Raw genomic sequence first — 16,278 nt, 5'->3', positions numbered from 1 at the left:
CCGGCGCCCACGGGCGGCACGGGCCGCGGGCCGTGAGACGTACCGCCGCAGGCTGCGTCGTCCTGGGGGTCCCGCGCCCCCAGCGAGGCGCTGGCGCGACGCCTCACTGGCTGACCTGGCCTCAGCACGAGGCCTCGGTGGCCCGTCCAGGTTTGGCACGAGGCCTGAGTGGCAGGCCCAGCTTTGGCACAAAGCCTCGGTGCCGACCCGGCGTCAGCACGAGGCCTCAGTGGGTGACCTGGCACTGGTGGGCCGGTGGCCTCCATGCAGCCTGGCCCCCGTGCTGCCCCTGCATCGCCTGCTGCTTGCTGCTAAGGGACAGTCCCCAGAGGGGGTTTCCAGTACCATTTCCTTGTCTCCATCACACAGTGGGTCCATTTGCTCCTTGGGATTATGCGGGCCTTTTTTTTTCCTGCTGCAAGTTTGTGTGTCACTTGCTGTCTACACAGCTGACCCTGCCACTGGTCTCTTTTTGTTCTATTCAGCCCCATCTCCTCTGAAACCCATCCAAGGATGTTTTCCCCACTGGTATTAGCTTTCCTGTTCTCCACAATGAATCTGCCTTTAGTATTTTCTGCCCCTGTTTGTCTTCTCTGCTGTTCACTGCTCCTCCCTGTGTGTGCGCAGCTGGCTGGGCACTTTGTGAGCATGCTGCAGCCCTGGAGGAGGTACTGGAGGCTGGTGTGGGGTTTTGCACTGCTCTCATGGGCTCATATGCTGCCTTGCCTCCAGGCTCTAATATTTGCAAGGAAGGGAGCACATTGCTAGAGTTGTCTGCACACAGTGTAAATGCTTCCAGTCCTGAAGCTGTTTTTTCTCTGTATTGGGATGGCTTTAGAAGAGGCTTTAGAAGAGGCACTGCTGTTTTGGGCAAGTTTGGGAGAGACTCTTTCAGAGGTGGTACTGAAATCCCCAGACATTCACTGCTCTCTCTCCCCTGTTTTGTGGGACCCTGAAAGCTCTTGGAGCTGCCTCGAAGCATGTTAGAGGTAATGGTTCAGACATCTCTATCGCTCCCAGTACCATCACCCTAGTTCACCCTTTGCTGTTGTCTGTGAGAGTTCAAAAAGGGACTGTTCCTGGAGACATGGGGAATGGACAGGAGGACAAAACAGGTGTTGTCCAGCTCTCCTGCCTAGGACTACCAGGGACAAAAAACAATCCTCTTAGATCCTTGCTGCCTGCCTAGACCTTCTGAGACCCTGTGGGGAATATCTGATCTCTGGGTTTAATGCAGGAAATATGTTTGCATGGCCACTTTGCCTGTGAAAGGCTCTTCTGAAGCCACCTGTGTGCCCCTAGCCCTCCCTGTGCTGGGTGCTGATGTAGGGGAAGGAAAGGTGCACCTCTGATTCTAGATGTGCCAAAGTCTCCATTCACTCAGCCTGGAGATGGATGTAGGCAATGCACAGCTCTGTTTTCTTGGTGCCTATTTCTGTGGGAGAAGCCCTGGACTGTGTCAGCATCCCCTCAGTGGCCTGAGTTTAATTGCAAATTGTTTCAAGAAATGTATGCAAACATGAAAACTTTGATCTCCAGCTGCCTGGCTTGGTATGCAGGGAGTGGGTAAGGCTTCCTGACATCCTGGATTGTATTACTAATTTATTTGTCTGTGATCGATTGTTTGTGTTTTGTTTTATGGGAACCATATTTAGGATGTAAATTCTGAGTATGTTGAACAGATGCAAGAAGAATGAGCCTGGTTGTGGTCATGCTTGGATGGTGCTCCAGTGCTTAGTTAGTGGGAATGTACATTAAACAGGGGAAGCCGAGGCAGAAAAGTGAAAAACTGCCCAGCAGTCGCACAGCGTTGGGTGCTGGGGGAATCAGGAACGATGTTCTAACCTGGCCCAGTCAACAGCACTGCAAGCGTATTGAATGTGGAACACTGCTATAGCTGCAGATCTAAACACCCTGGTCCCAGGCACCACTCCACCATCTGCCCCTCCAAGTCCTGCCCAGCCATGAGCACTAGGACTGGCAGGGATCGCCCCCACAGCAGAGCGGTGTGTTCGGAGTATCCCCGAGGCTTTTCTTGTAAGAGAAGCCAAATGGGAAGAAGCAAGGAGGCAGTTTTCACAGGGCTCAGACTTTACACTGTGAATTTACAGTTCTCTTGCTATTCTGGCTGTGCCCCATGAATGCAGAGCAGTTCCTCCTTTCTTGCCTTGCTCTGAGCCAGACAGCTGGGTCCCAGCAAGGAAAGTTTTCCTGCCTTTTTGTCTCTCTTTAGTGTCTTTCCTTTGAATAGCTGGTGTCTCGGCGAGCTCGGTGCCTTCCAGCCCATGCCAGTGGCATCTGCTGGCGCCCTGTGGAAGAGGGGAGAGGCGTGGGAGCAGGCTGTGAGGCAGCGACAGGCGGTTTGGCTCTTCTTAAGAAAGGGAGAATTTTGAGGGGGATGTTCTGGGAAACATGGTACTCACAGAGATGGGACGGTGCGTGAGAACTGCTGACTCCTGCCAAGACACATAACACAAAAGAAAGTGGATGGTGTATTTGAGATTACAAATATTTCCCAGCAGAGCGAGTGCATGTTTAACAGCAGCAATGGACCTTTGGTGGGCTGGGGGCTTGGGTGCTCACCTTCTGCAGAGGACCTAACACACAGCCAGCAGAAGTCCTTTTTGCTAATGATCCTCTACTGGGAGCTCTCTCAGCCGTTGTCTGTCTGTGCATCCCTCATCCTTACCTCCATTTGTAGCTGGCTGAATTTAAAGAGGCTGCTTGCAGATGAGCTCAGGGGCTTCCACCCCAGCCCTGGGGTGCTGACAGCCTGGCACCTCTCTGTGCAGGAGCTCTCTGCTTGCTTTCCAGCAGCCCCTGCTGGACTGGAGCCCAAGGTGGGGTTCAGGGATCTCACRACAACTGCAGGAGATCAGTGGGAAACTTTGCCTTCGTGATCGGGAGGTCCTGGCGGTTGCTGGTGTCACTGATACAGCATCCCCACGCATGGGTCTCCTTGCTCAGCAACCGCCTCACTGCCTTCCAGTCCTAGCAAGTTGTGGAGTGGTCATGGGTTTTTCCAAGTCCCTCTGGCCACAGGTATTAGCTCTTCTTCCATTCCCTCAAGTCTTTACAGTAAGGAGGGCTCTCATTAATGCTTAGGCAGGTGAGGTGGAGTGATCTGGTGGTTTGGGCACAGGAACGTACATGCTAATCAGAGCTGAGGAGGACACATCTTTGCCACACTGAGCTGCATCCTCTCCAGGCTCTGAATAGATGTGAGAGCAAAGGCACCGCAAATCATCACTTTGGGTCCCCTGGGATCCTTTAATGGCTGTTTTTTACAACATGAGTCAGTAAGATTTCAACAGGGTACAAAACATTAGGAGTAGGGCTGTTGTTTATGAGAGTTTGAGAATGTTTTTTGAAACAGAAAAGACTGGAGTATAATATCTGGATGATTAATGTGGACCCATGTGCAGGGCAGCATGTTCAGCTGGACTCCAAGTTTCATTCCTTAATATCATCAGTTGTGGATGGTCCTTGGGACTGAGATCAGGTGCTATTCCCCAGCAAGAACCCCCCAGCAAGGAGGAGGATGGYGGGGACCCTTGCAAGGTCAAGGAGAGGCAGCTGGCAACACTGGGAGCAGGCTGGAGGGGGGCATACCTGCTCTTGTGTCCTGCAGATGTTCTGATCTCCCTTGTCTTCATCTGAAGCAGAAGAGAAAAGATGGTGGGAAGAAGGACTAAAATAAAAGGGGTGAATTTTTACCTCCTGTCCCAAAATGATTCATGTCTCAACATGGTTTAGCACTTAGTTTCTGTAACTCCTGGATTTTGAGAAGATTGCTGGGGCTTCCCTGCTCCCTTGAGGAAGAAACCAAGGCGATCGGGAAAAAAAGCACATAGAGAAACCTCCCTTCAAACCTGTTGTGTTGCATGCACTGTGAGTGCTGTGGTCTCAGGGAAACTGTGTGCATGGATGGCTGGGGGATTCCCTTCCCTTCCAGTCATGACCCACCTCCCTCACTCACCTTCCCCAGCGCTTCTGGATAATCCCCATTTAGCTAAGTTTGGGGCATGATTTGCTAGGTTCTAGCCTTTGGACGTTATCCCAGAGCATTTCATTCCTTTAGTATCGACTCAACTGTGTCCCCTTTTCAGCATCGTGCTGTGAGTCTGGGTAGGAACCAGCGACCAGGGCAGACTCCTCTCAGCAGCCCCCCTTCCAAATAGGTGTTAGGTGGAAGGAGACTGTGCAAGGGGAAGGTAGGAAACACCAGGTCTGATTCTTCTCTGCAGTCAGCAGTGAAGAGGTGGAATAACTCTGTTTCAGTTAATGGAACCATTTCAGCATGAAACTGCTGTAAGACACCACTGTGGCAGGCTGGACTGAGAGGAGATGGGAGATGAGGTCACTGGTGAGAGCAAAGGGGAAGAGGGGGAGGTGAGAGATAACAAACTGAATTTAAATGGATTAAGGCTGTCTGTTGAAAATCTTTTGTTTCCTGCCACCTCCCTGGTGTGATTTTCACAGCTTTATTCACTGTGGCTCAGGGCTTGCTTTTTTCCTCTGCAAAGTTAGCATGAAGCCTTGCACCTCCTGAGCATTTCTCTGAGCAACTGGAGGAGGGCCCAGGAGCCAAAGCCCCAGGACAGAAAAACTCTTTTGATTTCTCCTCTCTGATGTCTTTGCTGTTCTCTCCGTAGGTGACAGCCTCATGAACTGATCTCTCCAGCATCACCACTCAATGGGTGACAATTGGGAATGCATCCCCACCAGGTAAATCTCTCTTCTCATCCTCTCACTTTCTGAGATTCCCCTTTTCTTTGGCCTTAGCATCTTGTTTTCCCCTGAGCAGCCAAAGTGGGTGTTTGTACAGGAGACAGGAGGGGCAAATAACGCTGGGGGTCACATGCAGTGAACTGCCTGGATAAACACCAGGGCTCTGGGGTACTTCCCACTTGAACAGACCTTGAATTACCTGGTTCTCCTCCTCAGCTGGCAGCCCAAAGCACAGGCATGGGGAGGGGGCAGGGAGAGAACTTGGAGTTAGTGGAAATTTGGATTGTGGGCCTTTGGCACCTCGCACTGTGCTGGCTGATCAGCCATTCCCAAAGTATTGGAGTGGCAGGGAGACTGATCTTCTGCATTTCCATCTTTCTGGGTTAATATCATATGTCATACCAGGGTGCTGTGGTCTGGGCTCCTGGGTTCCCAGAGCCATTTGTCCCATTAATGACATAATTAAAGATTCTGCCTTCTACCAACATGGTAAGAAACAGCAGTGTTTCCAGTAGATGTTTTCTATCCCCTCTTTCAGCTGAGTTTAATTTAGTTCTGGACAACCCTGCTAAGGTTTAACCACTGTGGTTCTGCAAAAGGCACTTTCCTGTGTCTCAGCTCAGCAGTGGGAAGTGTGTGTCTCTCCCCAACACACGTGTGGTCACTCTGCCAGGTGTTTGGCCCAGGCTGGGACAACACAAGGAAGAAAGTAGCCACTGCGGTGTCTCAGAGGCCCAGTGTGAGCAGAAGGGTGCAAGTAATGTCATGGTCCACTCACACCAGAACCTTGTTGGTAATTGGTCCACAATGATTTTTTCCTATATATCCTGGCAATCTGAAAAGTAAACTAATATGTAAAGTAATACATAAAAAAAATTATGTTGGTCAGCAAAATACTTTGTTTGAAAGGTTTTTTAGCTTTTTAAAATTTTTTAAATGAAAATGGCTTAAATTGTGCAGGCTGTCCTGAATCCAAACCTTGCACCTTGAAAATGCCAAAATGAAATGTTTTAATTTTTTCCAGACTTTTTAACTAGGTTGATATAACAGCCTTGGTATGAATTTACGGAAAGTTTTGCTTGATCTGCATTTACTTGTTTTGCATTTATTTGGTTTCATCTTGAAAAAAACCTGCCTTGACTCTAATTCTGGGATGAACCTGGCGATGCAGAGATGGAAGAGGCTGGGATCTTCCTTGTGTGCTGCCCTTGCTTAATCAAGGGGCAAATTTGGAGCACAGCCCCAGCGCTGAGTGTGGAGCAGGCAGACGACTGACTGAAAGGCAGGCAGGGATGAGCTGCCCTCCTGGCATCGCCATCTCTTCCAGCCTTGGTACAAGTGAGGTGTAGCAGCGCTGTTACAAGATGCACAGCTGCCCGGGGAGCAGTGGTGGGCCAGGGCGCTGTGCCTTGCGGGTCCTTACGCAGCCCTGGGCGTGCAGCTTCTGTGCGGCTGCGGGCCCCAGGCACCGCCAAAGCCACATCTTCACGGCAGGGGTTCAGCCCAGGAGTGGTCTGCGCAGGAGCAGGTCATCCTGTCCCCATTAACCCCCCTGTGCGGCACGCACTGCTGCTCACCTGACGCCAGAGCGGCCGCAGGGTTATGCAGCTCTTCCCCCACAGCCCCATTGCAGCTGCATCCAGCGCTGGGATTTGCCCTCAGCAAGCAGCTCCCTGTTCAGCCGTGGGTCTCCGCAGGGCACGGGCAGGCTCCAGGCTTGGGGAGAGGTAGGCCACAGTGTTTGTTGTCTAATCAACTCCTACCTCCGTGCCAGGAGCGGAGCGCACACAAACAGCGCAGGGCTCCAGTGAGAAGCACTCACTGCCTGCGAGATAAGCCAGGCAAGGAAAACACATCCATCTTCATGTCTCTTGGCCTGAGATGGAGTTTCATCTCCTGGCATTTTCCTGGCGTAGGCTCAGTGCACAACACAACTCACCTCAGGAGCCAGACGCCTGGGAGCCAGCTCCCATTTCTGGCAGGAGGTGTCAGCCCTGACTTGTGCAAAGAACGAATGCGGTACAGAGCGGGTGGCAGAGGCCCTGTTTGCACACGGAGGAGGGTGCTGACCCCGGGCTGAGCCCTCGTGGCAGTGTGGACCTGGTTGCATATTCCAAACAACCATGTTCCTCACCTCAGCAAACGGGCAAATCTCCCCTGCGGATTCCTATGCCCTGCCGTACACCCAGTGGCAGAGCCTTTCTGAGCGACCACAAAGCTTAAGTAAGAGCTTTCAGACAGCAGTTTGGACAGAGCAGAAATAACTGGGCTTTGGGAGATAAAGAGCGAGAGTGTGAGAGTAGAGCAGAGACTTGACTCCAGCCTGCGGCTCAGTGTCTGATAAGGAGGTTGCTAGTGCCGTCTTGCAGTGCTCTCGACCTGCCAGATTTCCGCAAACGAAGAGTCCCAGTGAAACGCCCCCCACCCTTGCCTCTCTCTGATCCCCTCCAAAGCGGAGCTGAGATTGGAATGTCTCCTGGGATATTATTCCCTCTAGCCTAAGGGGGACTGTGTTAATAAAATCCATTGCGAGATGTGAAGGCAATGGGGGAGGGAGGCAGGCAGGGCAGGTGAGACGAGGCTTTTATGAACAAGTCATGGGTCTGCTGGAAATGTCCCGTCCTGTCCTCTCTCCCTCCCCCTGTCCCTGGAGCTGAGCTGTGGAATTCAGGGTGTGGGTTGAGGCTTTCCTCACGCACGTTTCGGCTCAGAACAACCAAACTCCTCATCCCCCTCCCGCTTCCCCCTCCTCTGCAAACACCACTGAGCTCTCCTCCCTGAAACAGGTACGACTCCCCCCTTGTCTCACTGCACAGCCTTGCTGCTGCTGAGACCCTCCTCTCCCTCTGCGTTGCACAGGCGTCATCCCAGGGTGTGCTTTGGCCTTTGATAAGTGGAAGGTGTCAGTCCCTGGGATGTGCAGGCCAGCTYGGCGAGCCAGGACCATCACTGGCTAGGGGCTGGCCAGGGGCCAGCTGCTCTCCAGCACACTCCCCACGTCTGTACGACCAGAGAGCGGTTGGACTGGCTGATGCCAGATGAGCAGAAATAGGCATCCATCCTGCATCGGGGCAGTGCTGTGGGCTCTGATTGAGTGAACCCATGTGAAAGTAGTAAGAATGTGAGCCGGGAAGGAAGAATGACAGGAGAGCAGGCAAAATCCAAACCCCGTCGGGGGAGATAACTGGGGAGAGAGGGCATGGAGTTGTGGACTTTGGTTGGTGTGAGCACTGTCTTGGCTCCCTTGGGGATGCAAAGTGACTCTCAGAATCATTAGTTTATGTAGCAGACATACAGTGCCCTGAAATTTGGACCTCATGCTACCCTTAGACACTGTAGGGAAGAAAGTGTCTGTGACCATGTTGCATAGCCAAAATATGTGACAAAATGTAGTGACAAATGTCACTGCAATAAATTGGCTGCCAGACTCTAGCAGAGCTCAATTCCCAAGGCATTTTTTCACTTTCTCTTGGCCAGCAATTGCTGAACTCTGGAATTGCACTATCACAAACTCTACACGTAAAAGCCTCAGATCCAGGGAAGCACCCAGAGACAAAACTGAAGACTCCAAAGTAYAGTCTACAAGAAACACTGCAAGAGCTTGCACAAGGTTGGGAATGAATCCAGCACTACATACACAGTGTCTGGCCTTTACAGAGAGCTGCGGTGCTCGCTCAGCACCAATTTTGCAAAGCCCAGAGAAGTGTACAGTGTTCCTATGGAGGAGCGCATGGATGGCCTGTGCATTGAGTTCATCACTCTCTGTGGTGGAGGCTGCAACTAAAAGAAGAGTATTTCAGCAGAAATCATGACAAGCCAGGGTGCACTCAGCAGGACTTTCCTGTGCATCTGTAGGGGTTATTAAGCCTCCATGGGAAAAGGAGACACCACTAGCTTCTTTGACAGAAGAAAGAAAAGATGGACTCAGGTATTTAATTACCAAATGAGAACAGGCTGTTGGAAGCTGATGGGTTGGACAGTGTCATTAGGGCAGAAGAGAGCATTAAAACTCATGAAACATTTTGGAGAGCTATGAGACAAAGGACCCGAATCACAGGTGGTTGTGAACTGTTTGTGTAGAGGCTGGACTACCTCACAACATCTTTCAGGCTGCCATACAGGCTATATCTTGCTTGGGAAGGGAAGGTTGCAGGGAGGTAGCYTGTGATGGGCTGTTATATTGTAGTTCAAAGCAGTAGCTGTTCATGCGAGTTGGTGCTAACAGCCTCATGAAAGGTCACAGATGTCTCTGCCATACACAAAACTCTGTCCTCGCTTCCTTATTGCTCATTTTACTACAGACTCCTCTGAGCTGTAAGCCCCCATGCAGAGCTCTGCTCGGGAGAACCGCCGAGAGCAGCTCTCGGGAGATGTTTGCTGTGTGTCTGCAACAGAGAGGAGGAAAATGAGACCAGCCAGGGTGCAGCTGCGGAAGAATGGAGGGAGATGGCTTCTGGGTAGACATTTGGATGAGAAGGAAGTGCCAAGTCCCAAGCCCGTCAACTGGGACAGTGCAGATAAAATAGGAGCCCTCTCAAGGTGTGAGAGCCCTCCGGGGCCTGCTCAGCACTGTATTCTCCTGCAAGGGGGTGGGAGCTCACTGCTTTAGACTCCATGAAACAGCCCAGCAGAGCCCATCCAGGGGAGAAGAGGCAGCGAACTGCAGCACCTTGTTGCTCAGATCACTCAGGTACACACCAGGCAAACCTGCACTGGCTTTTTAATCATCAATATTTACAGGAGAAATCTGCTACCGTGAAGAAAACAAAACAAAAACTCTGTGCTCCGTTTTGCTATCTTATCTTGTATTTAGTAGGTGAATTCACAGAGCTCACAGTATTTGCATTGTAGTCCTCATGAGTTTATAATGGAGATGTTTTTGAAGAAATAATTGCTTGAATAGGACTACGTGAGGAACTTCAGGACATGCAAGCCCTTCTTTAAGTTACAGCTAATGACAGTAGCCCTCAGCTGGCATCAGAACATGCCACCAAGTATGCAAGCTCCACAGCTGGATGTGTGAATAAAAAGAGCGGTTGCTCTTCTGAGATGCAGCTGCCACTAGGGAAGAAGAGATTTGGGGAACTGCTCATCCTACTGCCCCCTCTTTCTCCACTAGATGATGAGGGCAAATCCCTCCTCCAAGGTTTGGTGCTCATGAATAAACAGTTAAACATTAAGAAGCTCCTCCTTTTCTCGACTCGAGAACTATCCACACAGCCTGGGCTAGCAGGTGGCTATATAGCAGCTGGGAGGCAAAAGGCCAAACCAGGTTCCAGGAGAAGCGAATCCAGCTCCCACATTTGGTACCTTCCTCCAGAAGCTAGCTACCAGTGCAGGTTTAGGTGGAACAGGGATGTGGAGGAATCATGCAGCCAAGTGTACTTACACCTCTCCGGATCCACGAGCATGGCTGAAAGGACCCTCCTCTGATGAGGAAGGACTCTCCAAAAACCCAGAGCAGAGCTAGTTGATAGCTCAGATGTACTCCAAAAATCAGGCCCTGGGGTTCAAATGGAAAACACTTATGACATGAATGGGTTCAAGTCAGGAAGAGCCTTCAGACAAAAAGTGGGCTATCATGAATGAGTTAAAATCCTTTCATTTGCTTCATGAAATTTATTGAAAACTACACTGTTCATCTGCTGAAACTTCACAGCTGTTAAGATTGCCCTTAGGGCAAACCACATCCAAGAAATGGTATGTAGATCTTGGGAGCACAAGACTTGAAAGCTGAAACTGCACTCTGTAGTGCTGCCTTCAGTTCCCTTGCAGTCACATCTAACCATCTGCAGCTCTTCCAGTTAGACAATGCTTTTTTTTCTTTCTCCTTTTTCTCAGCTCTGACTCTTGCAGTAGAATCAACCTTGCAATACAATTATTTCATTTTGCAGCATTGTATTTTGGCTAAAAAGGGTAGCAAAAAGTCTGTGTGGGGAGAGTGTGCTCAAAGCCCATGGCATTTAGTGTGAGATATGGCTATGTGTAATGTAGCAATGGCTATGCCATCTAATACCATCTATCTCTGACATTACCACTTTGTTATGCCTTGGAGAAACCGGAGTTGAGGGAATACTGCAAAAAATGTGCCCATTTGTTCATCAGAAATCTGTGAATTCCTTTTAGTGGTAGCAGCTTACCTGTTTTTTTTTTTTTTTTTTCTGTGTCAATTTGCAAACTTTTGCTTGCAAAAACCTTTAAAGGATAAAAAAAGTAGTGTTTGCATATTTACATCAAACTTGAAAGCTCCGTGTGGACTTGGGAGACTGAAATCAACCCCCCAGCACAAACAAAATTAGGACTAGCCAGAGCTCAAAGTTTAAAATAAAAGCAGGACACAAGAAACCCACTGGCTGCAATATATTCAGTCATAAATGATTCATGGAGTAATTCTGAGTAACAAATACACCGTAAGAACGGGAGGTTTTGTTTCTTTTTTGGGGGGGTTCATTCAGAAACAAAAATATTGGCTAATTCATCAGACGCTTTCTTTTGCTTTGAATAGTTTGCCCAGATCCCCGAGCAACCATCCTGTGCAATTTGCTGTTAACCTAAATAACTTAAATTCAGGTACACCCATAGCACTGCCCAGATCTGCCCATGCATGTAATAATTAGGGTACTCCAAGCGCAGACCTGTAGCTTGGGAAGCAGTAAGCTCTGTAAGCATCCACAAATGGCTACCTGTTCCCCATGGCATGTCACAAGGACGGGGAAGTGATGCGCTACGGCACTGCTGCCTACATAAGGTTTTGTGGAAGCACGCCACTTCCGTGTGGCACCGTTCCCCTCCGCAACTGCCTGGTGGAACTACATCCTGCTGAGAAAGATCCCTTCTCTGTTGTCCGGATGGAGAAGAGACATGTAAAAGACCCACAAAGGGAGAATATTGCATTCCTTATCTATGAAATAACCCCTTGAAATCCAAATATTTGGGGAATTCCTAGATCTCTTTGTAGTAACCTTTTAGCTGTGACAGTGCAAGGATATAAGTGAGGCAAACTGAAGAGAGAGATTATTATCTGCTTTTAGACTAACTGAGAGAGAGTAGTTGGAAAATATAGACCCACTTTGTACAAATGTTTTACCTGATCCTGTTGCCAACAGAAGGGAACATATAGGCCTGCCTGTGCACCAAGTTATTCAGAAATAGTCACTTCTAAATACATCTTATCTAGAACTATTCAGGAACTGGTTACTGTGTTTCAGATTTATTCCCTATCTTAATCCAGAACTAACTTTCAAGTGTAGGCCAGCCCTGACACTTGAATTATAGAAGGAGAGGTCTTCTGGAGTGGGAGAGGAGAGAGAGAGAGGCAGAGACAAAGCTACTTGATTGAATCAAAGATCAAATTTAGTCTGAAAAATAGGAGGAATTAGGAAGTCTGGCCAGGGAAGTAGTGGAAACTGTTGTGGGGATATTTAGATGTAAACTGGGTCCTGCTATACAAATACCCTAAAGGGGAAAATTGCTCCTTGGCAGGGGTCTGCATGGGGTGCCTAATAAAGTATTTCCACCTCTGGTGCTGACAGTTTCCCAGCTGGGAACAGAACTTGGGTGCAGAGGGCTTGAAGTGGGTGGTGTGGGTGCGGGTGTGCATGTGGAGTTGTGTACACAGAGCTTTCTCAGCCACAATAAATCATCTCATTAGCAAACAGACGGTAGCTGTGCTCTTCAGCACATACCCTTCCTCCCACAGCACAGAAAAACTTTGCCTCTAATTAACCAAATCAAAGGGTCCCAGAGACACAGCTTAAAGGGATGCTCTCAGCTTGAAACTTCTTTTAGCGAGTCATTCTGTGTGCAGTGGAACTAATGAACTTTGATTTCTTATGGCTGGATGTCTTGCATTCCCTGTGCCCCCTGCAATTCCTTCATCTCCTCCCCCAGAGCATTCCCAGCTCCTCCCCACGGCCGCGAGCACTGAGCACGGATGGGCACGGCACAGCTTCCAGGGCAGGTGGAGGAGCCGAGCGAGGAAGGATTTGGGGATRTTGTCTCCTCTGAAGAGGAGACCAAAGCTGTGCCTGTTTGAGATAAAATCCGTTCTCAGAAGTGTTGGAGCCGCACCTCTCCCCCTGCGAGCCCTGTCCGCCCAGCTCCTGCAGCTGGGGGGTAGCTTGCTTTACAAATGCCTTCCTCTTCCCCTCATGCTGGAAACTTGATTCTACAAAAACACTTATGCAGCGGCTAATTACCATCCCTGCAGTGACTTAGCTCTCTAATTCCTGCCAGTCAATGAACCAGCCCAAAGAGCTGGTTTTCATAAGTTACTGAATGTATGAACGCAGCCCCGGAGCCATCACATAGCTGAATTGTTTTTTCCCATGAGGAACTTCCGGATCCTTGTCAATTTGGGAAAATTTTTCACTTCACAGGGCAGAAGGAGCCTCCAAAGATGGAGTGAGCAACAAGGCCTGTCCCTGGGAGACACCGAGCAGGCACATGGGCCTGCAAAGGCCCGGGAGTCCAGCTGGGATGCCGGGGGGAGATGATTTTTAGGATACTGGTTTGAAGGTAAAACTGGCATCTTCCAGCTTGTGCTAGTGATCTGAGGACTCAGTTTGGATCTCTCCATATGTTCCTACCACCCAACAATGTCCACGTCTTGCGAAGGTTTTCTTGATCTGCTGGTTTGTATCCAGAAGGTTGCTGCAAAAATTGTGCTGGCCAATGGCTTAGACCACATCATTCCTCCCCACACTCCTCCCTGGCTCCCTCTTTTCTCTGCCTCAGTTGTAGACTGCTCGTCTCCCCTTTCCAAGCCCTTTATTATCCACCTCTCCTCCACCCATCATCTCTCATGGAACAAAGGCAGACTCTATTGCCCATTTCCAACAAGCCCCTTCATGCTCTCTCCGGCTCTGCTTCTCACGCCTGGGAGAAGCAGCCTCTGAGCATTTGCAGAGCAATCTCATTGCCCCCCTTTAAGCTCTTCTTTGCCATGACATCTGCAGAAACCTTTACTGTGGCTGCTCTGCTGTTTGCCCGCTAGCAGTGCCTCATGGCTCCCTCGTGCTCCCTCATGCTCCCTCGTCTGCCTGTGCCCAGCTGTTGCTTCTTGACTCATGCCTGGACTGCAGAGAGCCTTGTCCTTTCCGTATGGACTCCCTGAGGCTCTGGCTCTCCAGCACTCAACAGAACGTGGTCCTCACCCAGTGGTGGGAGCTCCCCAAAAACAAGCTAAGCCAAGTTTGGGCCAATGACTCCAGAGGTGAAATGATGCTTCATCTCCAGGTGCTGAATTTGAGGCATAGCAAGGTATCGTTTTGCCCTTCAAAGTATGTTTTGTTATCTGGCTGCACTGTAGTGAGACAAACTGAAATGCAAAGTGAAAACCAATTTTGGAGCATGTAGAACTGTGGTCAACGTTTCCTATGGAGGTGAAAGCCATCGCATAAAGAGAAATTCTTCCTCACCTCCTGCAACCCCCCTCCTGTTACCATGGAGAGTTTGAATCACCCCTCCAATGGCCCTTCATAACGGGGCACCTTAATCACTAGAGAAGGGGTCAGGCCTGGAAACACTGCATGACAGGATCGCGCTTCCCTGCCTGAAAACACCTGAGCTGCAGCTGCCTGCTTGCCTGAAGCCTGATCCATGTCAGAGAGATGCTGTTGCTGTCAGTTCAGCATCAGCGTTCACTTCCCCACCGCCTGCTTGAGAGGAGTTTCTTGCCTACTGCAGTAGGTATCTTTTTGGCAGTATTTCAGTCATGGGTTCCTCCATTTCACTTGAGTGGGAGATAGGCCAGGCCCCTCCCTGGATGCTGATGTATTTACAACTCCCAGTTCCCTTATAGAAAATATTGAGAGTGGAAAAACAGATGCTGAAAATGTGGCTGTGTTTGTTGGGCAGGTGTGGAGAGCCAGGCTGTGTCTCGATCACACCCCACTGGGATGTTGTTCCAGACAAACAAGGAGTTTCCACACTGATAAAGGACCACAGAAAACTCCCACAGATTTTGCCAGTCACCATGTCTCGTCTTGAAATCACGGCTCTGAACACAAGAGTCCAGTGAATTACCTGAAGCTAATGTGGGGCTTTCCTGAAAAATCCCTCCGTCTTACCCCAGCCTGACTAATCCTCTGGGTGTTTGTTGTTCCCACTAGCCGACTGCTCTTTCAGCCACCCCTCTCCAGACGGTGACAGCTTGCGGGCAAGAAACAACAAAGGCCCAGTGCAAGATTCTCTGGTGATAAGACGCGTGCTGATGGAAAGCGGTGGTGATTTCCAGACAATAATAGGGAGAAGGGGTAGGAAACCAGCCTCCAGCGGATGTGGTGTCTCTCACCTCTCTGTTATGGGTTGAAGCTCTTATTTCTGAGCACAGTCAGACTGTCTGCATTGGGTCTGTTTGCACATGCTGCCATGAACCTGCAGCTGTGCTCACAGCATCACCATCGCTCTGCCTTGGTGAACAAGCTCTCTGGAATTTCGTGGTAAAGGTGGAGAGGTTTCCCACAGGTTCCCCTTGGATTCGAATACCTCTTCTCCATGCCTTCCCGCCAGGAAAAGGAATCCGCTTCCACAGGAAACTTCTCCTTTTCTGGACAAGCGTTTTCCCATTTCAGAGAGGTTCACAGTTGAAATGAAACAGCAGGTCAGCAACATATTTCACTTGTTAATGACCTTTGGAAACATTCAGGATCTCTGCCTGGGGGCAGGTTCTGTAGCAGAGGTGACAGTAGGTGTGTGATGAGGTCACGGCAGGAAAACTACCTTTCCCTTCCAGAACAGAATAGGAGAAACACTCATATTTTTGGAAATCATTTGTTACAGAAAAGAATAGGATGAAACTGCAGGCAGGAAGGCCAAAATATAGTAAAAAGGGAGTAAGAACTGTTCAGTGGATCTGCCAGTGTAACTGTTTGATCTGTCTACTTAGGTATTTCGGCCATTCCCATCCCTGAAGTCTCTACCCTGGCTTTGCAATTAGTTCAGAAAGTTGCTGTATCACCTACTCTGACCACTGAGGATGAAAACCTGGTGTAAACAAGCATAAAACTGGGACTGCAAACTGTGAGACTTATAAAAGAACATTTAGACTCTTTGTATTTGCCTTCTTGTGTTGCAAGCAAGGCCGTTGCTGCGAGGGTCTTTCTCCTGCATTCACAAGTCTCTTCCATGCAAGAAGTGATGTCGGTGGCTGTGCAGAAGAGGGGCAGCCGGGCTCCGTCCATGAAAGGCGGAGGCTGAACTGCTTCTGCGCCCCGGAGAATGAGTCTCACAGCACCGGTGCGATGCACTTCCGATAGCTGCTTTGAGCAAAGCAAAAGGCCTCTGCTTGACTACCTGTCCCCATAATTACCGGGGGGGTGCAAAACAGTCGATGAATTTGAGGCTCACTTTTGCTGGACGCCGGGGAGGGGGACAACGAGGCACGTGAAGGTGGACGGCTGAGGCGCAGCGATCCCGCCTGTGCTGCGCCCTCCGCCGGGGCCCGTGGCCGCCCTTACTGCCCCGCTCCCCTCTCTGCTCCACTCGCTGTCTGCCCCCGCGGGCAGCGGCGCCGGGCGGCCGGCGGGAGCCCCCGCTCCCGCTCCC

At 50.1% G+C, this 16,278-nt stretch overlaps 1 protein-coding gene across 1 annotated transcript in view; it reads right to left on the bottom strand.

Moving 5' to 3' along the window:
• MMP11 (matrix metallopeptidase 11) overlaps window positions 1-4,008 on the bottom strand; it is a 26,558-nt gene extending 22,550 nt beyond the window's left edge. Inside the window, exon 1 of the mRNA XM_026075254.1 lies at window positions 3,980-4,008. Coding sequence (XP_025931039.1) covers window positions 3,980-4,008 — 29 coding nt within the window. The remainder of the gene's footprint in view (window positions 1-3,979) is intronic.
• Between the last annotated feature and the right edge of the window lie 12,270 nt (window positions 4,009-16,278).

Source organism: Apteryx rowi, unplaced genomic scaffold, assembly GCF_003343035.1.
Source record: "Apteryx rowi isolate R43461 unplaced genomic scaffold, aptRow1 scaffold_40, whole genome shotgun sequence".
NCBI lineage: Eukaryota > Metazoa > Chordata > Aves > Apterygiformes > Apterygidae > Apteryx > Apteryx rowi.
This window is presented reverse-complemented; position numbering and strand designations above follow the sequence as displayed.